This window comes from Aspergillus stella-maris (genome assembly GCF_047715825.1).
Source record: "Aspergillus stella-maris strain CBS 113639 unplaced genomic scaffold BDV14scaffold_8, whole genome shotgun sequence".
Taxonomy (NCBI): domain Eukaryota; kingdom Fungi; phylum Ascomycota; class Eurotiomycetes; order Eurotiales; family Aspergillaceae; genus Aspergillus; species Aspergillus stella-maris.
This window is the reverse complement of record NW_027396802.1, coordinates 541,960-567,250: the sequence shown is the minus strand read 5'-3', so window position 1 is coordinate 567,250 and position 25,291 is coordinate 541,960. Positions and strand designations below refer to the sequence as shown.

At 51.4% G+C, this 25,291-nt stretch overlaps 9 protein-coding genes across 9 annotated transcripts; 5 read left to right on the top strand and 4 right to left on the bottom strand.

Moving 5' to 3' along the window:
• Positions 1-53: 53 nt before the first annotated feature.
• BDV14DRAFT_167504 (DNA-directed RNA polymerase II core subunit RPB9) lies at positions 54-962 on the top strand. The gene is made up of 4 exons (XM_073767693.1): positions 54-280; positions 333-504; positions 674-763; positions 819-962. The coding sequence occupies exons 1-4, from the start codon at positions 201-203 to the stop codon at positions 861-863; spliced, it is 387 nt and encodes a 128-aa protein (XP_073631628.1). The 5' UTR covers positions 54-200; the 3' UTR covers positions 864-962.
• BDV14DRAFT_167503 (mitochondrial 54S ribosomal protein uL14m) lies at positions 963-1,648 on the bottom strand. The gene is made up of 4 exons (XM_073767692.1): positions 1,588-1,648; positions 1,448-1,532; positions 1,165-1,389; positions 963-1,100 (listed from the first exon to the last, which is right to left on the bottom strand). The coding sequence occupies exons 1-4, from the start codon at positions 1,600-1,602 to the stop codon at positions 1,030-1,032; spliced, it is 396 nt and encodes a 131-aa protein (XP_073631627.1). The 5' UTR covers positions 1,603-1,648; the 3' UTR covers positions 963-1,029.
• Positions 1,649-1,772: 124 nt separating this feature from the next.
• Positions 1,773-4,350, top strand: BDV14DRAFT_167499 (SET domain-containing protein). The gene is made up of 2 exons (XM_073767691.1): positions 1,773-2,272; positions 2,334-4,350. Exons 1-2 carry the CDS (start codon positions 2,162-2,164, stop codon positions 4,119-4,121), a joined length of 1,899 nt encoding a protein of 632 aa, XP_073631626.1. The 5' UTR covers positions 1,773-2,161; the 3' UTR covers positions 4,122-4,350.
• A 279-nt stretch (positions 4,351-4,629) lies between these two features.
• Positions 4,630-6,503, top strand: BDV14DRAFT_196962 (putative carboxylesterase; the record flags this gene model as incomplete). The annotated part of the gene is made up of 2 exons (XM_073772558.1): positions 4,630-6,168; positions 6,246-6,503. 2 exons carry the CDS (start codon positions 4,630-4,632, stop codon positions 6,501-6,503), a joined length of 1,797 nt encoding a protein of 598 aa, XP_073631625.1.
• An 11-nt stretch (positions 6,504-6,514) lies between these two features.
• On the bottom strand, positions 6,515-8,698 carry mrh4 (ATP-dependent RNA helicase MRH4). The gene has a single exon (XM_073767690.1). It carries the CDS (start codon positions 8,664-8,666, stop codon positions 6,768-6,770), a length of 1,899 nt encoding a protein of 632 aa, XP_073631624.1. The 5' UTR covers positions 8,667-8,698; the 3' UTR covers positions 6,515-6,767.
• A 190-nt stretch (positions 8,699-8,888) lies between these two features.
• Positions 8,889-14,330, top strand: bud4 (putative GTP binding protein (Bud4)). Its single transcript, XM_073767689.1, has 6 exons — positions 8,889-9,416; positions 9,493-9,669; positions 9,720-11,906; positions 12,039-12,441; positions 12,504-13,207; positions 13,260-14,330. The coding sequence occupies exons 2-6, from the start codon at positions 9,580-9,582 to the stop codon at positions 13,860-13,862; spliced, it is 3,987 nt and encodes a 1,328-aa protein (XP_073631623.1). The 5' UTR covers positions 8,889-9,416; positions 9,493-9,579; the 3' UTR covers positions 13,863-14,330.
• A 1,401-nt stretch (positions 14,331-15,731) lies between these two features.
• Positions 15,732-16,518, top strand: BDV14DRAFT_167493 (uncharacterized protein). Its single transcript, XM_073767688.1, has one exon. It carries the CDS (start codon positions 15,833-15,835, stop codon positions 16,226-16,228), a length of 396 nt encoding a protein of 131 aa, XP_073631622.1. The 5' UTR covers positions 15,732-15,832; the 3' UTR covers positions 16,229-16,518.
• A 6,828-nt stretch (positions 16,519-23,346) lies between these two features.
• On the bottom strand, positions 23,347-23,668 carry BDV14DRAFT_167491 (uncharacterized protein). Its single transcript, XM_073767687.1, has one exon. The coding sequence runs from the start codon at positions 23,565-23,567 to the stop codon at positions 23,391-23,393; it is 177 nt and encodes a 58-aa protein (XP_073631621.1). The 5' UTR covers positions 23,568-23,668; the 3' UTR covers positions 23,347-23,390.
• A 1,025-nt stretch (positions 23,669-24,693) lies between these two features.
• On the bottom strand, positions 24,694-25,032 carry BDV14DRAFT_196958 (uncharacterized protein; the record flags this gene model as incomplete). Its single annotated transcript, XM_073772557.1, has 1 exon — positions 24,694-25,032. The coding sequence occupies one exon, from the start codon at positions 25,030-25,032 to the stop codon at positions 24,694-24,696; it is 339 nt and encodes a 112-aa protein (XP_073631620.1).
• Positions 25,033-25,291: the final 259 nt, after the last annotated feature.

Sequence of the window (25,291 nt, the reverse complement as noted above, 5' to 3'; positions counted from 1 at the left end):
ACTCCTCCGGATCGGCGCTGCTTCTTTCGACTTCGAGCCACATCCAGCCTCATCACCTTCATTGTCTGTTTCACTCGTGCATATCTCGCCTCTGACCTGTCGCTTACTTTGATTTTCTGCTTATTATCGCTTTTCGCCTTCTATCGCACTTTTTGACCACAACTTTTTGGCGTCCAGTCTCAACCCGTTTCCACACCGAAATGTCTTCCAGCCCATCTCCGTCCGCCGCCGGCGATAACAAGCAGAGCGACCAGATTCATTTCAAGTTCTGTCGCGAGTGGTGAGTCTTTCTTCCCTTTCTGTTTTACTGCGATCTTACTAACAGTTTTCAGCTCCAACTTGCTCTACCCAAAAGAAGACCGCATCAACAACCGTCTCATGTTCACGTGCCGAACCTGCCATGTCGGCGAGCCCGCGACCTCCTACTGCATCTACCAGAACAAACTCAGCAGCCAAGTCGGCGACACCGCCGGTGTGACACAGGATGTTGGAAATGACCCTACGGTTTGTCTCTCCGGGTGCTGTCTGCTTTGCGGCGAAGTGATTACTTGTTTCACGTGCGGGGAGTTGTCTGAGTGATGACTGGTGACGGTGTTTGATGCTTATTGAAGAATACGCTTGAAGTTCACATCTGGTTTGGAATTTCTGGCTAACATTCTGTTCCCGCCTACAGCTTCCCCGATCCAACAAGGTCTGCACGAGCTGCGGCAACGGCGAAGCGGTATTCTTCCAGTCTCAACAGCGCTCTGCGGAAACCGGAATGGTGAGTTTTCTGACAGTTGATATCGATCTCGGAGCTGTCAGCTAACGGCGTTCAGAAACTCTACTATGTTTGCACTCAGTGCGGAAACGTTTTCCTATAACCTGTTTACTTATGTTACTATTTCGATACCCATTATTGGCATTTACAGCATGTTCGGGGAGTTTTGGCGATTTTGAGGACACGCAGGGAAATTCAGAAAAATTGCTCTATTGGTACAGATAGATAAAGTGAACGCCTAATAAACCGATTCGCTCCAAGTGGTATATTTATACATGCATCGGCGCCAGCGACAGGATCTTGGACCACTGTCTGCCTCGTAGTTCCGTAGCCACGACTCCTATGCGAAGTTAGGTCCATTGCATTGTAGATGTCGCACCCAAGACACCGTAGATTAGACTGACCGTTCATTCTGGTTCCAATAGGGTCTCCCGACTTGTTGACGAGCACGCAGGCGTTGTCGTCGAATCTGACAAGGCTTCCGTCAGGCCTTTGCATCTCCTTTCTCACTCGGACAACGACGGCGTGTCGGATGTCTCCGCGGCGGACTTTGTTGGCGATACCGGTGTTGCCGACACCTTCGGCGCCGAAGCTGCGCTGTTTTTGGACGACAATAACGATTCGGTCACCTATGGTTCAATTCATACGTAAGGGGTAATCCGGGAGAAGAGGTCGCGGAGTACGCACCGACTGTCGCAGGCCGTTTCTTTTTGAGGACGTTGACGCACTCGACGACGGCGGCGCCGGAGTTGTCGATGCAATTCAGGAGCGTCTGTTATAATTAGAAATTGGCTTCCCAGAAAGAGAGGTTCAATATAGTGGTGTACCTTTAATTGAATCATGTTGGCTGCGTGCTTGTCTCGTCAACAGAAGCCGCAATTATCGATCAGCACATGTTCTGCTCCGAGATCCCGGAAGACAAGTTCCCCCGGGCCGACCCCAGTCCTGGCGCACCACAGTCTTAAAGGTCAGGCGCCAAGGCCGCCATTCAGTCATAACTGCAGCAGTCGCATGGCAACAATAATTCAGCCACTGTCCTTGTTCTTGTCGGGGGCTCAGTGTTCTGTTCAGTGTCCGCTCAGTATCCAGCTCCAACTATGTCTGTCCTTCCCAAATCTGCTCTTCTCGCTATATAATCTACACTTGTGTTGCGCTCTTTGTTCTGTTCTGTTCTGTTCCTTCGTATATATTGTTGGCTCTTCTCCATCCACTCGTCTCCAGTTTCCAGTCCACCTACCACAGCCGCTCTCTCGCTCTCTCGCTCTCTTTCGCTGGTTCTCCCGCTTTGTTCTCCCCTTGACACACTAGCCTCCCTTCTCACTCTCCAAGACAAGACAGACAATTGCAGACAACACACCACAAAGGCCTTACATGGGCCATCTTTCGACATTATAGAACACCATGCCGTCGTCAAAGGCTCGGTCGAGTCCGGCTACGGACCGGCGCGATCGGCTGACGCTGGCGAAGTTGGCCAGTTATGACGACGTCGCAACGGATGCGCTGGTGGACTGTGTAGGTGTTCTTCCGCGCTTTGTGGTCTTACGAGTCAGCTCTAACATTAGGTTGGGTATAGGCTGGTTTCTGGACCAAGACTCGCAAAAATCGCACCAAGTACATCCCCGTTCGCGGGATTATGGAGGATACCGTCGGACATATCCTCCTTCATGATATAATTGTCGCCAAGGACGCCGTCGCCGCGGAAAGGAAGATACTGGATCTGACCGGCATAAAGCGGTATTTGGCTTCACTACGCACCGACCGGGAAAAGGACTGGTTTCGCAAGCACCTGCGGAAGTATATACAGATGTACCTGCCCGATTGCCCCTTCGAGGTCACCACAACCAACCGCTACACGATAATCGAACACGAGGCCGCGATTTGTGCGCGGCGGTTTGTTCCACAGGGACAAGAGATCAAGTACCTCGCTGGAACGCTAGTGCCCATGACAAAAGAAGAAGAGCAAGATTTGGACCTAAAGAGAAAAGACTTTAGCATTGTTATGTCGAGTCGGCGGAAAACGCCGTCGTTTTTCCTCGGACCGGCTCGCTTTGCCAACCACGATTGCAATGCGAACGGGCGGTTGGTGACTCGTGGTAACGAAGGTATGCAGGTTGTTGCTACTCGCGATATCTATATTGGTGAAGAAATCACCGTTTCATACGGGGAGGATTACTTTGGAATTGACAACTGCGAATGTCTCTGTCTGACGTGCGAACGCCTTGTTCGCAATGGATGGTCTCCTAGTCTGGAATCTGAGCCGGGAAGCAAGGCGTCTACCCCTGAGACTGGGGCCACGGAAGACTTTCTCACACCAAGGAAGCGAAAGTCGCCCGTAGACGTGGATTCGGATACTTCCCCTTCATCGACCCCCCGAAAACGAGGGAAATTTACGCCGCGCGGCTCCAAGTTGCGTTCTCAGTTGTCTCTGACCGAAGATGTCGCGATTTCGATTGAGTCTGCCCCCAACCCCTTGCCCGTTCTGGATACTGCTCAAACGAATGGATCGACGGGAGGTAACACTCAATCTTCGGGAACCGATTCCGAATCTCTCACTTCCACCACACCTGAAGAATCACAACGATCATCGGCATCCACCACTGCTACTTCCATATGCGATGAAACCACTACAAGAAAGACCAGGTCTAGTAGACCTACCCCGGTCGCGCTTGGTGCAAAGAGTTCTGCAACTTCGGCGCCTGTTATCGATGCTGATATCAAGCTCAAAGTTGAGAGCAAAAGTGAAGCTCCTCTCTGCGGAGTCACCGCTACGGTCACGGCGCACATTCTAGACAGCGATACACGCGCGGACAGCTGCGTCAGCGATGTTTCCAGTTCCGTCAAGCTGGAAGACGCCTCCGATGCTCCTGAGCAAGCGAAGAAGCCAAGACGAACCAAGACGAAGCGAGTTTATCTTACTGTCGAACCAGAGTCGAAGCTCGCTCGTGTTCCTGGTGACTATACAAAAACTCCGAGATTACTGGCGCACTCTTACGATCGCTGGGTAGACTGCCATACCTGCAATACATGGTTCGTTCAGCAGAACTCGTACCTCACCCGGCGAGAATGCCCGCGCTGCGAACGCCACTCTATCATTTATGGATTTCGCTGGCCCAAGACAGACCGGGAAGGGCCGCACGATGACGAGCAGCGGGTCATGGACCATCGTACAGTCCATCGTTTCCTCTACCCCGAAGAAGAAGCCCTCATCACGCGCAAAGGCCGCGGTGTCAGCTTCGGCATTACGCCAACCCCCGAGCTGTCTGACATGCGCAGCGAGACGCCCGATAGCGAGGCTCTCGACGAACAACGAAGCACGCGCGTAACGAGACGGCACACTCGGGCTCTCCGTATGACCATGTAATGAGTATATTAGCAGTGGATGAGGAATTTAGCGATCGGGTTCTGGTCTTTATTGGCAGGTTGGCGTTATGATTGGGATGAGTGATGGTATAGCATTTATTGGGTGTGCTTTCTGTTTGGCATTCTTGTTTTTTCTTTTTTCGCTTCGCTTCGACTGGTTGGGTTGTATACTTATACCATGTAACATTTAGAGTCGCTTCGTAGGAGATATCACATTCATTTCTTCCGTCTTTGATCTTCACCTCCAACTCCCCCGCCGCGACGGAATTCAATGGAGTCTTCCTGCCTTGGTCTACAATATATATTTATGCACCAATCGCAACTGCACACCCTCCATTTCCCCGGATTCTCTCCGCACTCTGTGGTTCTCCTTCCCCTCGCTTTTATATACTACTGCATCTCGGTTTGTATAATGCCGAGCTCGCGGTGTCTTTTGTAAACTATATTTGCCATGGGTACCTCGCAGCTGCACTCGGTAAGCAAGGTCTAACTCCACTGACACCTGCACAATGCGCCTCCCACTTGCATTCCATTGCAGTCACCCCCTTGCGGCTTCGACACTCTTACTAACATTGATCGCCTTTACAAGTGCAACCCCCTTAGCATCAAGATCAACTGTCTCTTCTACATCGACATTCAACAATACATCCCGCGACCCGACAATAACCCTCCCCTACATAACCCTCGCAGGAAAATACAACGCCGAATACAACATATCCTACTTCCGCAAAATTCCTTACGCCGCACCACCCACAGGCCCCAACCGTTTCCGCGCGCCTCAGCCGCCATCAATACATAATGAAGATGAAGTCTACGATACAGACCACTCGTTCGACATGTGTCCCCAGCGCACGGTAAACGGGAGCGAAGACTGTCTCTATCTAGGATTGTTCAGTCGACCGTGGGATCTGGAAAGAACGAAGGACGCCAAACGGCCTGTGTTAGTGGTGTTTCATGGCGGCGCATTCATCCAGGGTGAAGCGAGCTTCGATATCCCGCCCTCTTCATACCCCGTTCTTAATGCCAGCGACGTGAACGACTATATCGTGATCTACCCCAGTTACCGCCTAAACGCATTCGGATTTTTACCCGGGAAAGCGATTAAAGAGAGCGATGACGCGGACTTGAATCCCGGGTTACTCGATCAGGAATTTGTTCTGAAGTGGGTAAGGGAAAACATTGAGTTCTTCGGGGGTGATAGAGGGAATGTTACTATTTGGGGCCAGTCTGCTGGGGGCGGGAGTGTTGGTGCGCAGGTCCTTGCGAACGGACGAGATGGGAAGGAAAAATTGTTTCAGAAGGCGCTGGCCAGTTCGCCTTTTTGGCCGAAGACGTACCGGTATGATGATCCTGAAGCAGAGGGGGTCTATGAACGGTTGGTGGACTTGACGGGGTGTAACGACAACATTCACAACAACACAAATCCAAACAAGAAAGCAAATGTCAACAGAGACAGGGACGCACCCTGGCGAAAGAAAACCCTCTCCTGTCTAAAACAAGTCTCCGCGCAAACAATCCGCGATGCAAGCCTTCTCATCTCGGGGGAAAACAAATGGACAACATCCTCATACACCTGGGCCCCCGTCATAGACGGCTCCTTCCTACAAATGACACTCAGCGACGCAGTGTCACGCCCCGGGACAATCAAAACAGAGTATATAATGGCCGTGTACAACAGTCACGAAGGCGAGAACTTTATCCCTCCGGGCCTTGCATATCCCGTTTCAAATGAGGCTGGGACGACGGATGGGTTTAATTCGTCTTTACCGAGTTTTCATGATTGGCTTGGTGGGTTTGTTCCCGGGTTGAGTGAGGGTGCGATTCGTGAATTGGAGGATGTTTTTTATCCTGTTACTGGAGGGACTGAGACGTTGGAGACCTATAACAGCACGTTCGTGAGAGCGGGATTGGTGTATCGTGATGTGGTGCTTGCTTGTCCGGCTTATTGGCTTGCGAGCGTTGCGTATGCTGGGAAGGAAGGGAAGGGGAAGGGGTATCTGGCTGAGTATACCATTCTCCCCGCGAGACATGCAAGTGATACCGTCTACGTACGTCCACGTCCCTCTAGCCCACCACCATCCCATTCCCAATCTAATCTTTGCTAATATCAACTGATGGACAACAGTGGAACACAATAAACCCCATCCAAACCACAGACCCCCTAACATACAAGGGTTTCGCGGGTGCATTCGCCTCATTCTTCCAAACGGGCGATCCGAATGCGCATAAACTTACGTCTGACGATGTAGTTGGTGTACCGGAGATAAGCGAGACGGGGGAGGAATTTGTTATTGGAGAAGGTGGGTTTGAGAATGTGCGCTTGAGGGAGTTGGAGGAGAGGTGTGAGTTTTGGAGGGGGGTTGGGGTGAGGGTTCCTGTTTAGCTTGGCTTTGGGTGACGACGGGTTCTGATTTTGTTGGCATTGAGGGTTGGAGATGGAGGTGCCAAGTTACGATGTACAAGCGGGTGAGGAGGTCAGAGATGTGGTGGTGAGTTGGATGCGCCGTCTATATACATGCAGCCATGAGAAACAAGATAATGTACATGAGATTTATTATACATGAATGATGAGATATCTAAATACAAGTACAACCAGCGCCGTGATATGCCAGATTACATCTAACGTCCTCATTCTTCTCTTTACGAATTAAATAAGAGCTTGTCCTCTGTACATCCCCTCCCTAACCTCCTTTACGACATCCTTGCGGTCCTTCTTGCCGACAAGCACAACAGCGCGTCCACGCTTGCCCATACGTCCAAGACGACCAAGACGGTGAATGAAGTCGATCGTCGTATGCGGGACATGATAGAGAACAACCGTCTTGACAGGCAAAGTGTCAATACCTCGCGAGGCAATATCAGTCGTAACAAGAACCCTTGTATTGGGGAGCGCGCGATCAGGACGTTTAGTAGGGTCCTTGACGAACGGAATCGTCTTTTCGTCACGGTATTTCGCCTTCAAGGCCTGGAATTCCTCGACTGTGGGGTTGGATGGCGGTTCTGTGAATTCTGCTAGGATCTCCTCCTGCTCGCGGGTAGGCGAGTCGCGGTTCAACGAGTAAGCCTCTATTCCCTTGGTTTTGAGGAACTGTGCCACGGAGTCGGCTTCCTCACGCTCGTTGACGAAGACGATGATTTTCTTGGCTTTGTTCTCCATGTGTGCCCAGGGTGTCTCTGCTTCTTCACCGGCTTTGCCGATGGACCAGATTACGTCTGCGCATGCGAGGTCGCGGTTTCCGCGGTAGGGGTCGCGCTGGATGTCGACGACGCCGAGTTGGACGCGGCGCGGGATAGCGTGGAGGTTTGGTGTGGTTAGGCGGACGATCCCGGGGTATCGCTTGCGGAGCTCGTTGTCGAGACTGCGCGGGATGGTGGCGGAGCAGAGGATGAGTTTCTTTAGAGACGGCGCGGCCTTGCTGATGACCTCTGTAGTTGTCGGGAGGAAGGATCGGTCCATTAATGAGTCTGCTTCGTCGAGGACGAGGTGGGAGACGCGGCTAAGGATGTAGGGGTCTGTTTTGGCGACGGAGGAGAGGAGGTGAGGGGTTGAGACAAGGATGTCGATGCCCGACGGGTTGAAGATAGTGTTTTTAATGCGGCGTGGGGTGAGAGTTGAGGAAATTGAACCGGAGCGGAATTTGACGGTATGGCCGAGGGCCTTGACTTTGGCACTGACTTGGGCAACGAGTTCGGCAGTTGGGACGAGAATGATGGCGCGTGGACGGCCGGCGTCTGAAAGGGGAGCGACTTCAGGCTCGATGTCGATGTCGAAGGCTTGCTTTTTGGCCTTTTCTTCTTTTTCGCGCACTTTTCGCTCTTCCTCTTGCTTCTCGAACTCTTGTTCCTCCAATTCTTCACGTTTGACGGCGTCGATGACAGGAATCAGGTAGGACAGTGTCTTTCCAGAACCGGTCTCTGCGGCGAGAAGGTATTGCGCATATTGAGGATCGTCGTCGTCGACCTTTTTCGCATTCTTCTTTTGTCTGGGCTCTTCAAGAAGGGTGGGAATGGCAACTCGCTGGATGGGAGTTGGAACTGCGTCGCTCATACCGGCCAGAGCTTGTGGCAAAATCGAGTTTCGAACGATGGGGAGAATGTTGAAGTGGTCGAAGCTGTTAATTTCGGCGATCTTCGCTTTGATGGCGCTACGTTTGCCATAAGACATGGGTGACAAGGTAGTCTGCATCTTCAACGCCTTGTAGAGCGGACTTTCATTTGCTCGCGGCTTGTCATCGTCGGACTCTCCGGAGCGTTTCAGAGCGGCCTCTGATCGCGACCGGGGATCATCACGCAGGCGCGGGCGTGTCTGATTCATGTTGGCATAGGGACCAATCTTGCCTCTGTCTTCTCCTCGCTTCGGTCTAAGGGATGATCTGGCGACATCTCTGGAGAGACTCATGCGAGCCTTGCGACGTTGGGGGCCTGTGGCCATTGAGCGCACAGCCTGTGCACCCTGGATGGCAGGCAGGGCCAGTGAAGTCTGAGCACGACAGAACAGACATACTGAGGGCCGGATGGGCAGGGAGAGCCCGCTGAGCCTGTTCATGGTGGAATGGGGAGAGGCAGGAAAAGTCTGGACCGAGTCGGAGCAGCAGCAGAAGCCAGAAGAGCGCGGAAAAGATCCTCAAGGGAAGCACGGGCCAGAGTAGTCTAACCCAGATCAGGACTAGGGAGATCGGATCAGGCGCCATGGCTGCGATAGTGCCACGATAAGCCGATAAGAGGTCGATAAGAGCAGGCGATAAGAAAACAAGGCACTAACGAGACAGTGTTGCCGTGGAGACTCCCGCCAGCCAAATGTCAACATCGCCCGCGGCTCCTCTGAGCTCCACGAGTCTCCTCTCCAACCACGGCACCATCCTACTTAACTCCAGCCAGACCATTGCTTCCCTCTACTTCTGTCGTCTATCTTGACGTCGTTGTTATCTACCTTCTCGTCCCTGTCGGTGCTGGCATGTCGTCGTGTTTCTTCCTGTTGTGATTGCCCTCCACTACATTGCCACTGTGTTGCGCATCTTCAACCACGATCTCTTTCTATTCAGCTTCATTAGTCCTTCTTTATTGTCGCGATCGATTGACTCGTTGAGGCGGAGTAAGACCCAAACATTAACCTCTCGTCAATATCAACACAATCGGCAATCGCCTTGGATGATCTTCCCTTTGTGAACTTTTACGAGTCCCATGAGTTACGCACCTTCTCGGTGTTTTTGAGCTGTTCAGATACCTGCATTCGCCCGAGTCCCTCGCTTGAGTGTCTTGACATCTGACGTTTGTTGTTTTTGTTTATCGCCAATAGGTATGGGCGCGTTCCCCGTCCTCCGCAAGGGATACTCGACACAGCTGAAACATGTTTACTGACCCTCTCTGACTAGCGCTGTTTCTCCTTTGTTCCTCTTGGTTGCTCCTGGTTATCTCTTGTTTACGTTTGTTTTGAACCTCCAGTCTGTCTTCTGCAAAAAATGGGTAACGGCACTGCACAACGGCCACTCTCCGAAGTGAGCCCAATGGCCCACCGTCGCAACTCTCCCGTCTGGAACACGGGTACTAGGGTAAGACCTCCACCTCGCCGTCCGAAACTTCGCTGACTTTAGGGACTCAGTCAGCCAAGGGCGGTGATTCTTCACCATTCGAGTCCCCCTCATCAACGCGGCTCTTTTGGCAAGGCCGTGATTCAGGATCTCCCTTCCAGAAAAACTCGGAGAACCAAGCTCCATACGACCCAGACGCTGTTACCACTTCCAAGAGGCCGTCCTTGGAAAACCTCAAGCGAGCGTCCCGGGTCAAGGGCAACAGCATGTTCCGCGACTACAACCAGGAATACGATCCTGCGAGCGTTTACGTCCCGCAGCGGCCGCTGGCTATTAACCGATCATCTCCCCAGCGACAGAGCCAGACAACGCCTACAGAACGGCCCTCCAGCTCAGACAAGGTTGGCCCTCGCCCCCCTTCACCCAGCAAGGACCAGGCCCCTCCCGCAAAGTCATCTCTATCCCGCGCCAGCCGATTTGGCACCAAGGACATGGCCTTTGACCCCGAAAATGAGATCTGGTCCGACATTGACGGATCGCGATTCAACAAGAGCGTAACATTTGATGCTGCTCCCCCGCAGATCAATGAATACGAAATGACCACTCCTGACCCCTCCACCATCGCGTCCGATTCTCGTGATGGCTCCTACGACTCGGAGGAGGATGAAGGTGATATCAGTTTCGACCGCGGCTCCATGGACCGTGATGACAGCTTCGACGCTTCCCTTGAAGACCTTGAGAAGACCCCGGTCGTTATGCCGGAAGACTGGCGCTTTATGAGCCCTGAGAATGCCAACGACGAGCTCGTCAAGGAGGACGAGGACCCTTTCACCAGCGGTGAGAGTCAAAGCCCAGAGCCACAATCCTCTCCAAGATTCGAAGGTCGGACAAGGCAGGCTCGGGTGGAATCTCTTGACTCCAATGGCGACCGGCGTCCTTTACCTCCACTTCCAGCGATCCAAGGTTTGTCTTTCTCACCGCGCACACCCTCCCCCGACAAACTAGCCGCTGCATTCGAACTTGGAAGTGGTAACCAGCGAGGACTCCCAGCCCCTCCCGCCGCGCCGTACACCAAATCCGAAATCTCCGGTCGCAACTCCATGTCCTTGGAAGACAGGTTGCGATTGATGATGATCCAGCGAGAAGAGCGCGAGCAAGCCAACGAGCAGCAACCTGGCAATGTTGAGAAGCCCGAGGACGAACACAAGGAAAACCCCGTGGATGAGCCCAAGGAAGCCGAGGCTGTAGAGAGCCATACAGAGGCACCCGCAGGTCGTGACTCGGATGTCTATATTCCTCCTCGTATCTCCAGGGATTCTATCCTCCGTGACCTCCGCGGCGGCGACAACTATACGGATGATTCTTACGAGAGCTCCTCTCAAGGGAGCCAAAGCCCTCGCCATTACGCGAGCTACGACCCTGACGTCCCTATCCCTTCGCTGGAGAACGATCATGACAATGATTACGAAGATGATGACGAAGACACAAACAGTGTCATAATTAAGCCAGAGCCGGAAGGTGACTGTGATGACATTTATGATATACCCGATTATTATGGAACGATACCTTCCAATGATTCCTCTCTTAAGGACCTCAAAGACCCTCAACATGAAGACGAAGACAGCCACGAATCCAGTTTGGTTGCGGAGGAACTCTTCTCCAAGAGCAACAGATCTTCGCAGTCGGATTCTACAACGGTTCCTGCTGATCATCCCACAGCAACTGCCACGGAGGAAGCAGAGTCCGATGCCCCCGAGGACAAGGAAGAGGAGGAAGTCGCAGCTCCCAAGATGGCAGCAATGTTGGAGTCTCTCCGCCGCCCGATGACACCGGAGAACGCTGATCAGATTTCTGCACCATCCACCCCGGACTCTGTCATTCGCCATGATGTTAATGACGAGATCAGTGACATGGAAGACTCTGTAGATGAGAGTATTCCTGATCCAATCGCAACAGTGAAAGCCCCTGGTGGCAGTCTGAAGATTCGGCCGTCCCTGACCCCTGCTGATGTCGAGTCAATGGCTGCGACGCGCCGCAAAGTCAGCGGTCAAATTCCTCAACCAACTGAGGCTCCCACAGAGCCCGAGCCAGAGGCAACCAAACCCGCTGAAGAACGCCCTGAGCAACTACAGCCCCCCACAGAGTCGCCGCGCAAGCCTAGTTTGATGAAACTTGATATCCCTTTCAGTATCCAAGAGGACGAAGGTCTTGGTTTCGGCTTGGACAAGGAATTTGACCGAGTTATTGAGTCCCAAAAGGTTGCGTTTGATCTAGCCCTTTCCCAGTTACACTCAGAGGCCCCGCCCACTCAGACACAGGATTCCCTCATACCCAATAACGGTCCCCGCATAAATACCTTGACTTCTGCTGACCAGCGAGCGATCAAACAGAGAGGCTACCTTATGCGACACAACACGAAAGTCATCGTCGCCGATAGTCGTCCTGAAGAGGAACCCGCGCAGACTGCTTCAGGAGAGCCGGCTTCTGGAGCCCGAGCCACGAGAGCGGGCGCACCACCGCAGCGCAAGGCCAGCCAACAGACTTGGACTACGGTGCCCTGGAACTCGGGCGCTCGTCGAGCAAGTATCCGTACTCCTTCTGGAGCCATCCGCAAGAAGCCCGTTGCCGGAGCTGTCCCGCCATTGCCAGGCCAGCCCAGCATCGCCCAAGAGGCCCCCACTCCTGTTGAGGAAATGGAGCCCATGGATACTGCCTTTGAGGACGGAGCTGAGCGTGGCCGCTTGTTTGTAAAGGTTGTTGGTCTGAAATACTTGGATCTGCCGCTGCCGAGAGGTGAGTATCTACCATGTCTATTTCGTGTTGATAATTTATACTGACTGCTCCTCCCCTAATAGGAGAACGATCGTACTTCTCCCTTACCTTGGATAATGGCCTACACTGTGTGACAACTGCCTGGCTGGAGCTCGGAAAGACAGCCCCCATCGGACAGGAATTCGAGCTCATCGTACAGAACGACCTCGAGTTCCAGCTGACGCTACAAATAAAGATGGACGAGGAGAAGTTCAGGACTCAAGAGCCCCCACCCTCCGCTTCGCCCTCCCGCCAGAAGCAGTCTACATTGGGTAGAATGTTTGCCTCACCCCGTAAGCGCAAGGAGCTGGACATGAAGCAGCAGCTCGCTTCACAGCAACAGAAGAAGCAAGACCCCAATGCGCCCGTCTGGGAACGCCTGCGAACACTTGTTGCCAGGGACGGTAGCTTCGCTCGCGCTTACACCGCCCTCAGCGACCATGAGAAACACGCCTACGGTCGCCCGTACACTGTCGACGTAGCCTGCTTCAATGAATGGGCTGTTGAAGAGCAGCCAAGCAGTGTAAAGAGCAAGAAGAGCACGGCCAGCGGCATGTCTCAGCGCCGACCGCCGTACAAGATCGGAAAGCTGGAGCTGCAATTGTTATTTGTCCCCAAGCCCAAGGGGACAAAGGACGAGGACATGCCCAAGAGCATGAACGCTTGTATTCGGGAGATGCGCGAGGCGGAGACTGCTTCCACTCGTAGCTGGGAAGGCTTCCTCTCACAACAAGGTGGCGATTGTCCGGTATGTCATGATTTTATTCTTTCTTTGGAGCTATTCTGACCGAGTTCTATAGTACTGGCGTCGACGATTCTTCAAACTTGAAGGCCCCAAATTGACTGCCTACCACGAAACAACCCGCCAACCTCGTGCAACTATCAACCTCGCCAAGGCCGCCAAACTCATCGATGACCGGAGTACATTGACACAAAAGGAGACGACAAGCCGTGGCGGCAAGCGTCGCAAGTCCGCGTTCGCCGAAGAGGAGGAGGGATACATGTTTGTCGAAGAGGGCTTCCGAATCCGTTTTGGCAACGGAGAGGTCATTGATTTCTACGCCGATAGTCCCGCAGCTAAGGAAGGATGGATGAAGGTCCTTTCGGAAACTGTTGGCAAGGGACCATCTGGTGCGAACCAGGCCAAGCCATGGACTGAGCTTGTTCTCAAGCGCGAGCGCAGTGTTAAGGCGCCTCGTCGACAGACAGGTGACCGCTTCTCCAACTTTGGAGCACCTCCTCCCCCAAAGAAGGATTCCTACATGGCTCCTCCTCCAACGGCGCCGGCGCCGACTACGCAAACAGCGCCGCCTGTCCGGCCACGACACAAGCACACGCAATCCCAGCCCGAAGTCCGCAGCGCTGAGTCGCGGCGGCAGAAGGCTCGCTCCTTGATTTTCTGATTTTGACTGTCTTACAATCTCTGTAGTACTTTGCTTCACTGGTTTCGGGGGCGTCTTGGCTTTTTGGCTCCCTTTTCCTCTTCGTTTTGTTCATCTACTGTTTCTCTCGTGATGTCGGGGTCCTGGCTTGTATATCATGCCTAGCATCGTTTGTTCAGGACCCCGGGATCTGTACAAGAGCACTGGGCAAGGCGAATCTCCCTAGCGATGTATTCGTGTTTCATTCTGCCGTACATTAATGATACATAGCGCCGTTCCTTGTTTGATAATCTACTTGTTTCGCTTCTACACTACCGATATCTATCTTGCTCTGGCCTACAGTGTAGGGATCTACAAGATACTCGTATCTCTGCCGTCCCCAATATCTCGGACTTAGGCAAGACCGACATGCTGAGCAGCCCAATTCCCGCCCTCGTGACATGCAAGGCAGGCACGAGTCGGACTTGACACGGCCGTACCTTCCTACCCTCGCTCCTTGCGCGCGATACACATACAGTCGCTCCTTCCCCTTTCACATGTCAGTCGCCAGCCAGCAGGAAAGAGCGATCTGGACGAGTTTCGGCCGTACCTTCCTCACTTCGTTTGTCCCTATACGCTGGCTTGTTGTGCCTCGCCTTACCTCGCCGGGCTCTTCGTCTTCTTTGCCACCTCGTAGCGCTTTTGAGCTTCTGTTAAGTATAGCATACTTGCGTCGTAGGCTGCGGAAAGAGCGAGGGTCAGTTTCAGTGGATAGGGAGTCAAGGAACAGACTCGAGTAGACTTTAGAGTGGGGCTTCATGATGAGATGGCATGACGGTAGGAAACCAGGTTGAGATTACAGCTGTTTAGTATGGAGGATGAGTTCCTCGGAGCCCCTGATGATTGACTTTACACCGTGAATTCACAGGACTGCCCTACAATCAGGCCAGATCCATCTTTACTGAGAGGCTGATCTTTTAACGGTCGGTTTCTGGGTCTATCCGGCGGACAGTCCCTGTGGAACTTCAGCATGATGATCATCTTCTTGCCTCTTTTCCGCGATTCTTTTGCTCTGCAGCGTACTGGGATTACGGATGATCGGATTTCTTACTTGAGCGAACGGGGATTGAGTGAGAACACTCTTGGCCGCGATTAGCAAGCGCAAGAACTTGACTGGATAGGAGGCTAGAGAGCGACAGACGAGCTATTTCGAAATTGATGAACTCAACTCCTCGTCAGACATATCGTACGAGGCGGCGGCCGTGCAGAGCGAGCGAGTAGGGTGTTTGAACGAAGTTGACTGAGTTCGTCCTGCCCTCTCTGCTGAGAACTATGTGCGAGGAATGATGGGCTCGGACACAATGGGCAGCGTAGTAGCGGCTAGAAGTGACCGTATGAAGCGGCCTTGCAGAGCGAGACCAGTAGAGAGCCATTGTATAGACTGAAATCAAGGTTGGCAGGGCAAGATAGGTACTGGAACTGTCACTCAGGGGGTGGTAATCTAGTGTGCCTGGCGAGTAGGAATTCAGGAACAGGGACAAAACCATGATTAAGTTGGACCTGGACTGCCCTGGACTGCCCTGGCCTAACCTGGAGTGAAGCCATAGTTCGGCCGAGCGATGATTGGCCAGGAACTCGCGGGAAGTCAAATTAAGGTTCGGGTGGCCTGTGGGGCGCCACCCGCTAATCGCCGACCATTGGTCGGGACCTTCTCTCTATAGATAACGTTCACTGTCAACTTCCGTCTATGAACTTCATTCACTATTTCCGATTTACTGGGGACTATAGATCTGGTGATTCCGGTGATCTTGGGAGCTCCGGAGCGGTCGCAGCTAGCAGTACTTCCACTATATATTCCCGTCCTGCCTCCCGGCTGAGCGCTGGATTTCTTCTTTCTTCCAACTCCCGACTCGACTCGACTCTCTCTCTTTCCCCTGCCCCTGCCCCTTACCCTGACACCCTACGTTCCTTGCCCTGACTTTTCTTGCGCTACCTGCCCCTCATCTCATGTAATGGTCTGCCCGTTCATCTCCCTCATCTTCTCCAGGCCCATATGGTTGGGTAGGCTGGGTTGGGCCTGGGGACCTCACTTTTCTTTGTCATCTGGTTGTTTCTTGTGTGCATTTCCTTGGCATTGTTCTGCGTTCTGGTTTCTTGTTCTTTCTTGGGTGCATCTCGTTGGTATCGTTCTGCTTCTTGGCTTCTTGTTGTTCCTTGCGTGCATCTTCTTGGTCATCGTCTTTGTTTCTTGTTGTCACTGCTTGGCCTCTCTCATCTTCCGACTTTCTACTTTCTTACTTTCGTTCTCGTCATCTCAGGCCCATATGGTTGGGTTGGCTGGGTTGGGTCTGGGAATCCCCTTTCCTTTCTTGTCTTCTTGTTTCTTGCGTGCATCACTTGGTTACTAGTAAGTCCTGCTTTCTGGTTTACGTTTCGTTCTTGTTGCTTGGTTTCTTGTTGTCCCTGCTTGGCCTTCTCTTATTCTATCACAACTTTCTCGTTTCTTACTTTCTTTCCCTCTCGTCACTCCGAGCCCATATGGTTGGGTTGGCTGGGTTGGGCCTAGGAAACATTTTCTTACTATCTTGTTCTGCTTGCGTTTGCCTGGTTATCTTTCTGCTTCTGTTTGCATGTTGCTGCGTTCCGTTTGCATTTATTTCCTCATCTTCCTGTGTTTCGTGTGCATCTTCTTCGTCAGCTCCTTGTCTTCTTTTTCCATCTTTCTTCATTCTTTTTGCATTGTTCGCATATCTTTCTGCTTATTGTTTGCACTTGTTGGTTGAATTTATTGCGTTCTGTCTCCCTGTCTCTGTGTTATGCTTTTACTTGACTGCTCATTTTCTGCCATCCTTCTCTCATCTCAATCATCTACTGCCATCTACTGCTATCTTGGTCCACGGTCGGGTGGTAGGGTTGGGCCAGGGCATCTCTTTGCTGCCTTTTCTTCTTGTCATCTTTATTTCAATCTTTGCCACTTACTTCTTATCTTTTCCCCCTACCCACATCAGCACAGCCCAACACGACACTCACTCTTTCTTTGGTTATCTTTTGATCATCTTCTTCTTATCTTTGACTTTTACATCCCATTTCTTTTACTTACTCACATCACAGCCCAACGCGACACTGGCTCTTGGTTGGGTGGCAGGGTGGGCCAGGGTCACTCTCTTCTTCTTTCTATATTTTCGTTATCTTCTTCTGATCTTTGACATTTACTTCTCATCTTCTTTTACTTACCCGGATCACAGCCCAACGCGACACACACTTCTTCTTTTGTTATCTTTCTGCTATCTTCTTCCATCTTCGCCATTTACTTCTTATCTTCTTTTACTTACCCACATCGACACAGCCCAACGCGACAAACTGGCCCTTGGCGGGTGGAAGGGTTGGGCCAGGGCTTCTATCTTTGCTATCTACATCTCATCTTCTTCGACTTACCCACATCATCCTCTTCTTGTGATCTTTCTGCTATCTTTCACACCTTTTCTATCTACCTTCTATCTTATAGCATCTACCCAGTCACCCACTCCGCCTTACTAACCATCGCAGACCAACGCAACAGACTGGCCTTGGTAGGGTGGCAGGGTTGGGCCAGGGTATGGAGGTTCGTCGTGATGGAAAAGGTGAGTCAATCACTTCTGCTTGATGATGGACTTGACTGACAATGGACTTCGCAATACCGCATCGAGCCATTAACTGGCCGAGAATGGGAGGGTGGTGGCCATTGTCGACCCAACTCAACACTTCGACTTCGACTGCTTCATGCCTTGGACGGGAGGATGGGTTGGGCACGGGACATTTGGCACTGGGAGAGGTACAGTAAGTACTTCGTGGGGTTGGCTTGATAGTAGTAAACTTGACTAACATGATCCTATACCAACCATACATGGGCCGATGCGGATGTGCCCGGGCCATTCAATATCGACCAAAACAGCGTAGTAAGTACTCCGTAGCAAGCGAACAGTAGACTTGACTAACATGCTGCCAGCATACCATCGACTATCCGGTTCCTCGGTTGGGCATCAGATATCAAATGTTGACAAGCAACTGTAGTAAGTACTCCGTAGCCTACGCATCGTATCCTGACATGACTGACATGTCAATGTATCAACAACGCAGCCTACCAGGCCCTCGGATGGGACCAAGGGTCGGGCTTGGTGACAAACTCGAAACTAAACCTGCTCGTCAGTGGTTTAGTGGCTGGGACGGGCATGGGTTCTCCGACACGGGGAAGGGCGGTGTGTAGTGAAAGTAACTGCACCATTTACCACCGTAGTAAACACAGCTAACATTGTACTCTATATCATGTAAACGGCAAAACGCACCCAGGTCCTGGTTGGGCGGTTGGGACGGGCCTGGCGAGACCATATCGAACTAACCCATCTAGTTGTTGACTTATCTAGGTACCTGGCTTGGTTGGGAAGGTTGGGTTGGGCCAGGGAACTAACCCATCTAGTTGCTAACTATCTAGGCACCAGGCCCGCTGGTAGGGCGGCAGGGACGGGCCGTGGAAATACCATACTCCAGGTAAGTGCTAATCTTGCCAGGGCACAGCCCCATGCCACGGCTGGGTGGTTGGGATATGGGCATGGGTTATCAGATGCTGGAGGTGGGGGTGCAACGGTACGTGGTCCCTTTCGTTTGGGTGAGGATGGCCTTTGATGGATCTTGGCTAACGGTTTCGATTGCGCTTTTGGTGCTCGAGTTCGAACTGTGTGGCTTCTTTGGCTTGGTGTGATCTACTTTGTTTTTTTACCTTACTTTCTATTTTACTTTCTACTTCATTTTCAACATTATCCTTTATTTCATTTTCAAGTCCATTGGGACGACACATTCTACTTTATCTTGACTCCATCTACCTTTCATCTTAAGTCGACTTTTGATATCATCTCTACATTACATTTCGCCATTTACCATGCCTTGGAGGATGGCAGGGTCGGGCATGAGATACAGACTCTTGGGAAAGATCCCCAGATAAGTACCCTTCTATCTGGTCTACTGAGTGAGTACTTTTACCAATGCCATCATAGTAAGTATGGAGTCAACAAGTACTCATTTTGTCTCTGTCTCAGGAATGAAATATTATGATTTCCAAAGGAACCTAATGGGCAGACCGATTCTGACTGCGAGTACAGCTTCACTTGATAATCTCTACGTTTCACTTTCTCATGTCTACTCTCTTATTCTACGCGTCTCTGCTCTTTCCTTGCCCGGTGGGAGGTCGGGGTGGTAAGGGCTTGTTTTTGTTTTCTGCGTTTACTTCTTGTTTTGCTTTGAGCAGTGTGCCTAACAGTACCTGCGTTTGTGTTTTGAGCAGTGTGCCTCACAGCACCTGTTCTTGCGTTGTCCAGTGTGCCTCACAGTACCTGATTTGTGTTGGTCAGTGTGCCTAACAGCACCTGGCTTTCACCCCCTTGCTCGGTGGGTGGTTGGGGCGGCATGGGATCTGTGTGCTCTGTACCTGTATCTCTGGCTCTGGTGGGTGGCAGGGCGGGCCAGGATCTCTCTTGCACCTGTACCTTGCACAACTCAGCGTGTTCTCACCTGTACTTTGCATAACTTAGCGTTGCTCAGCACCTGTATTTGCATACCTCAGCGTGTTCTCACCTATACCTTGCACAACTCAGCGTGTTCTCACTCGTACTTTGCATAACTCAGTGTGCACGCACCTGTACCTTGCAATCCTCAGCGCGCTTCCCACCTGTATTTTGCTTACCTCAGTGTGTGCGCACCAGTACTTCACATAACTCAGTGTGTTCTGCGCCTGTAATTTGCATAGCTCAGTGTGCTTCTTTTTTTGTGCTTGCAAAAGTCAGTGTGCTTGCACCTGTACTTTGCGACCAAGCTTTGGTTGGGTGGCTGGGACGGGCTTGGGTCATACTTTTTTGGAACTGCTGGCTACCAGCATACTTCGACATATCGACACATCGGCCGAGCGACTCGACAAATCGAACGAACTCGACGGACGAACGAACTCGACGGACCAGACCGTCTATACCGACACGACAAACTCGACTTCACCCAACGACTCATGCTCTGGCGGGTGGAAGGGACGGGCATGGGACCTCAACTTCAGCTCAATCATTAGGCAAGTATCCTTCTCAACCTACTATCAATCAATACTGAAACACCACAGGCTTTCGACTTCAGTAAACCCAGACCTATGGTTGGGCTGGCTGGGCGGGCCTGGGCCATCTTCATAAGTACGTTTCTCTTGCCAAAGGCACCTTTCCATGCCGTGGTTGGGTAGGTTGGGTCGGGCATGGGAACTCAACTGTACTTTAAGCATCGGGCAAGTATATCTCCTTGATCAATCGTGAACTCAAACTGAAACATCTAGGTGCGTACTTCTTGCCAGAGGCACAGCCCTATGTCTAAGGCTGGGTGGTTGGGATATGGGCATGGGTAATCAGATACTGGGGGATTGGGGGTGGTGGTGAGCTTCCTCCTTGACGGTGGTTGCGAAGAACAAGGCTGATGCCACGCCTTCTTGTCTTCTGTACCCAGCGGGCTTGAGTCACATCTAGGTGCGCGCTTCTTGCCAAAGGCAAAACCACATGCCGTGGTTGGGTGGTCGGGACGGCCATGGGTGGGCAGATGCCAGGGGGCTAGAGGACGGTGGCAGCCTTCCCTGTTTGACGGTTCTAGAGGAGAACAAGGCTAATGCAAATGTCCTTCGCCAGTTTGAGAAGTTCCAAGGTCACGTCCTTGGCTCCAGATGGGCATGGGCCATGCTTGTTTGCTTTTCTAGGCAGGTCAGTCGATCTGCTGGAGCCTTCGATGGGGATTGGAGCCGGGGCCATATGAATGGCCTTCTCCCCCGTCGGTTGCTGTTGGCACTCTCTCTTTCCTTTCCTTATGTACTGTCATGCTATACCCTACCTACCGGTGACTTTCCGCCGCGTTTTCTATGTTTTGGCTCCGCCCCCATATCACTGTCCTTTCCCTTGCACCGTCACCTCCATCTCCTTCGACACTATGCTCCCCTGCACACTCTTGCGACTTACGTTATACCATCGTTTGCTGCGCCATACTCCCGCCTGGCACGCGGCATCCTTGACCTGCAAGGTCACCTGACGCGAAAGAGGCCGTATCCCGTGCGGAAAATGCTTGGGCATCCAGGAGTTCCACCACATTCTAATTTAGGTAGGTAGGTATGAACCAACATTACTCTATCTTCCAGGAATAAAGCAGCCCCTACAATAACATGGCTTCTCAACAGCAAGATATTACCAGAGCAACGAAGGATATCGTCGCCAGAAACAAAACTCTTATCAGGGACGAAAAGATCACAATGACGGAAAGAAAGCTAGGAGGGTGGAAATATGGTGGTACCGAGCTAGAAACAGAGATCGAGTCATGCAACGCGGCCGTGAGCAGCAAATTTTAAAGTTAGTACTATGCCATGTACCTATATTGTTCTATATTGTTCTAACTTGGCTAGGTACTTAACTGCAATGCCTTCCACTTCGTTAATGTTGCAAATATCCATAATCCTACAAAGCGTCTCCTTATGATCCCGTTTAACGGAATGCCAAAACCCAAATCCGGCGAAAATTTACTCTTGGAAACTTGTTACTACACAGAGGAGGATTGGCAGCTCTTTGATAACGGGTGGTATATTATATGAGCAGCCTTGGCGGAGGACAAATAACACGGACGAAGAAACCCAGACGGCACATGATATGGGATTCATTTAAATCAGCTCGCACCTTTATAAGCATCCGTACTCTCACTGTCATTCTTGCAAGATACTTAGACTGAATCTCGCTCTGCTGAAAGGAGTGTACGGGTGAGGTGTTCGCTCCTCTGCTCGCTGTCTCGACTCAGCACATAACATGATGAAACCAACTTTATCTTCCCTTGCCCAGCCAAAGAGACGCGCTTGTTTTGGAACCAATATCACTGCAGGCACATATATTGCAGTACCTGCTACGTCATCGCCTATCCGCTTGATCCCGACGTCTTGTCGCAGGACGCGGTGAACAAAGCGGACAATTAGCAGGCGTTTAATATCCATTTTCGCCTAATAATGTGATCAAAGAAACTGGTATACATCGACATAGTCAATTACTCCGTGCATGATGTGAGACTGAGAAAAGCAAAGGAATTATCTACGTCAATCCAGGAGAGCTTCTGCTTGAGCCGATGACCTTTCCTCGGAAGTCGGGCATTTCGTGACTATTATTGAGTCTCTACCATCCAGTTCAATTGTGCCTGAGAGTAGTGCGGAAAATGTGAGGTTTGTAGTATATAAAGTATTCACGTCTTTAGCTCCAGACTAGGACATTTCACTATCCGTGCTGCTGCTACCGAATTCAGATGAATAATCGCCCAACATTGGCTGATCATTATCTGGGAGAGAGTATGAAGGTGGTAATGGAAGACGTTGGGGAAGATTAGATGCATCACCCTCAGAGAGGTAGCGTCCAAGTGAAAATGGGAGATGTGGTGGAGGGTAAGGTGTAGGAGGTAACGAGGGGCGATTTGGAATGCATGGCGTAGGACGCAATGGAGAACGCAAAGCAGAAGGTAATGCAGCAGAATCGGGACGTGGTGGTGCAGGAGGTAGCAAAGAATTATTTGGATCGTCCGGCGCAGGACGCAATGCAGAATGTAGAGTAGAAGATATTGTAGCGATATTGGGACGGTATGGCGGAAGAGGGGGAAGTGGACCGTCTCCAGCAAGGGATGATGCGGGATGTTGTACGGGACTGAATGACACAGAGGGATGCTGTGTGCCATTATTAGCATGGAATTGTGTAGCTGGGTAAGAAAGATGTAAAGACGAGTTGAGCTCTCCTTGCCATGAAGAAACCAGGGTCTCCGTTCTTCTGCGCGTCCGGGGAGCCTTGCTATGTTCAATCATATATTCAACATGAGGGCATGAGCAATCGCGCTGGTACATAGCATTGAAGATGGCACCCTCGTGCAGGGCGCGGGCAAGGTATTCCTCGACGGTAGACGTAGATAGTTTTGAGATATCTTCGTATACGACAAGATATAGCGGGGGTGGTGTATGTTCCTTCTCGCCGCGTTGGAGCGTACGCAAGTCTTTCATGTCCAAAATATACCCGTGCCCAAAGGAACAGACTTTTATCTCAGCGTCCTGCCATGACTCAAAGCAATCATTGGGGCTGGTGAACATGACATTCTCGGACGTCTTGGGGATGCACTGGAAGCATACGCTCCAACTGGGGAAAGGTGCTCCATCAGCAAACATATTTTCGTTGTGGCAACACGTTGACTTCGAGAGTCGATGATAGTCCTCAAACCGCCCGGCAGCGATAGACATTCTCACCCCACATGCTTGTAGCAGGATACGCAATTTGAGCACCTCATTAGACACACACTTCCGATTATCCTTCACATCACTGAGTCTTTGACGATCGCGCGAAGTAAATCTCGCACGCTCGTATACTTGATCAATGCATTCTTCGGTTATGGAGACAAAGTTTAGTTTTTCGTATTGTCCTAAGTGCGCACAGAAACACCAGCTCTGATTCCATAGAATGTAAAAGGGCCCTACCATTTGAGATCGCTTCCCACGCGTCGCGTCCAGCCAAATGCTCCTCAGATAATCAATCCTTGAATCATCTGAACAGTAGACTGAGCCAGCAGACAGAGAGCCCCAGAGCCTCCTGGCAAATTGTTGTGCTTGGCCTTCTTGTTCAAGTGTCTGGAATAACTTATCAATGTTGTCTTTGTTAATCCGGAGCCCACCACCTGTTCTAGTGAGGCGTCTCCCATCTATGACCCAGCCGGATCTGTATTTCCGAACACAGCTTGGAAAATCTGGAACAGCAGGTATGTTTGGAGCGTTTGAGGGCGTCATGCTCAATCTTTCGAAGACCTCAGCTACCGGGGACATGGTCGGCCGATTCAAGGGATCATCGGAATCTTGAATGGCCGCCATAGAACGCAGATGATCAAACACATCCATCCGATAGATGTCTCGAGCCCAATCGAGAATGCCATCAAGGAGTGAGACAAGTTTCAGAGCTCCTGTATCCGTGGAGATATCACCCGTCCATAAATGATAGATACTCTGTCTGGACATTAGTAATGTTACAACAGCAATCAGGCTTGAGATTAGAAAGACTGGGTATTGAACCTACATAGTCGTATCCGTTACCGCGTGCTGGAACTGCAGTACCGATGGACACTTTCCAAATTTCCGCCCTTGACGATATGAGCCACACTCTGGGTAGTCGGTTGCTGCGGTCTACCAAGGTAGACTTTTCAAGGAGACAAGTCTGCATACGCAGCATTTCGTAGGCTGGGAGAGCCATTTGCCGCTCAATATCTCTATGGCTCTCTGGTGCTCTTCCCTGTTTCGCCTCTAGGACAAGGAACGGAAATATCATTCCGCTGGGGCTTGCAAACAGGTTTGTTTTCAACACACTCCCAACGGTCTCATTTTCATCAGCGTCGCCTTCAACTTCCAAGGTTGCGGCGAGAGTCCTTTCGAATTTGTGGCTGTTTGACAGCCCCACGACGAGGTCTGGATGCTTTCCCTTCACCACTCGTTTCCCGAGATTCGGTTCGTATCGAACCATCTTGCCCACTTTGAAATCGAAGACGTGGGCTGGCGCAGGCATTTCACTAATGGACCCGGACAACTTATCAACTGCAGCTCTAAAACATTGCATTAATAATGGGAATTGTCTCCTACCTTTGAAATCGAGGGACTAGACATGAACAGGTCGCGCGCTTACCCCGGCGCTTCTCCAAATTGTCGAGGAGCTCATCATTATCCAGCGTCAGGTCGATAGGAAACTCGATCCCGGCTCTCCACAGTCTTTTATTGCACGTCGAGCTGTTCAAGACTTGGGTCACCTGGGGGTCCACGTTGCCGTTCGAAAGGAAGTAAAACCTACCAGATCATCGGCCTTCTCAAAACCCCAAACACGGCATTCTCAACTTCCCGCCGCCACTGATCCTCGTTCACCTCAAACCGCGCGCACCGGTCAACAGTTAGCATGAGATTTCGTGCCCGTTTGACATTGTTCTCCACGATCGCTGGGTCTGTCTCGTTGTTGCCTTGGGCGTAATTCCGAAAGGTTAATTGCTCGATCTTTTCAGTAAATTCGAACTCGGCTCGAAGGTTCGCTCGGGTTTCGTCATCTGATGATCGGACGAATTCAATCCTGTATTCCTTCAGAAGGGCCTCGAGAAGTTCTTGTTTCGCGCGGAAATCTTGGTATGGCGGCATAGTAATAATTGTGCTCCGTATTTATTTGCGGCTCTGCTCTGGAGGTCTTGTTTCGCCAGTGAAATTCTTTGCAAAGTGTAGGTATACACAGCGCTTTTCCCTCGGAGATACAGCAGCTGAAAGTGGTTTCTTGGGATGGAGAAAAGCTTGCGATTACACGATTCCAGGCAGCCAACCAGCAAGGCAGATTCTTGCGACTTCACAGTCGCTTCAGCCTCTGAAAAAGCCTAGTGGCACTCCTAAAAACAGGGATGGTGAT

Bases quoted from the DNA above. Each gene is read 5' to 3' on its own strand.
- BDV14DRAFT_167504 (XM_073767693.1), top strand. From the start codon at position 201: ATGTCTTCCAGCCCATCTCCGTCCGCCGCCGGCGATAACAAGCAGAGC. The intron at 281-332 runs GTGAGTCTTTCT...AACAGTTTTCAG, and splicing joins TTCAAGTTCTGTCGCGAGTG to CTCCAACTTGCTCTACCCAA. The intron at 505-673 runs GTTTGTCTCTCC...TCCCGCCTACAG, and splicing joins ATGTTGGAAATGACCCTACG to CTTCCCCGATCCAACAAGGT.
- BDV14DRAFT_167503 (XM_073767692.1), bottom strand. The intron at 1,390-1,447 runs GTGCGTACTCCG...ATTGAACCATAG, and splicing joins GAAACGGCCTGCGACAGTCG to GTGACCGAATCGTTATTGTC. The intron at 1,101-1,164 runs GTCAGTCTAATC...AACTTCGCATAG, and splicing joins TATTGGAACCAGAATGAACG to GAGTCGTGGCTACGGAACTA.
- BDV14DRAFT_167499 (XM_073767691.1), top strand. From the start codon at position 2,162: ATGCCGTCGTCAAAGGCTCGGTCGAGTCCGGCTACGGACCGGCGCGAT. The intron at 2,273-2,333 runs GTAGGTGTTCTT...GGTTGGGTATAG, and splicing joins CGGATGCGCTGGTGGACTGT to GCTGGTTTCTGGACCAAGAC.
- mrh4 (XM_073767690.1), bottom strand. From the start codon at position 8,666: ATGAACAGGCTCAGCGGGCTCTCCCTGCCCATCCGGCCCTCAGTATGT.
- bud4 (XM_073767689.1), top strand. From the start codon at position 9,580: ATGGGTAACGGCACTGCACAACGGCCACTCTCCGAAGTGAGCCCAATG. The intron at 9,670-9,719 runs GTAAGACCTCCA...TTAGGGACTCAG, and splicing joins TCTGGAACACGGGTACTAGG to TCAGCCAAGGGCGGTGATTC. The intron at 12,442-12,503 runs GTGAGTATCTAC...CTCCCCTAATAG, and splicing joins GGATCTGCCGCTGCCGAGAG to GAGAACGATCGTACTTCTCC.
- BDV14DRAFT_167493 (XM_073767688.1), top strand. From the start codon at position 15,833: ATGGTCTGCCCGTTCATCTCCCTCATCTTCTCCAGGCCCATATGGTTG.
- BDV14DRAFT_167491 (XM_073767687.1), bottom strand. From the start codon at position 23,567: ATGGGAGACGCCTCACTAGAACAGGTGGTGGGCTCCGGATTAACAAAG.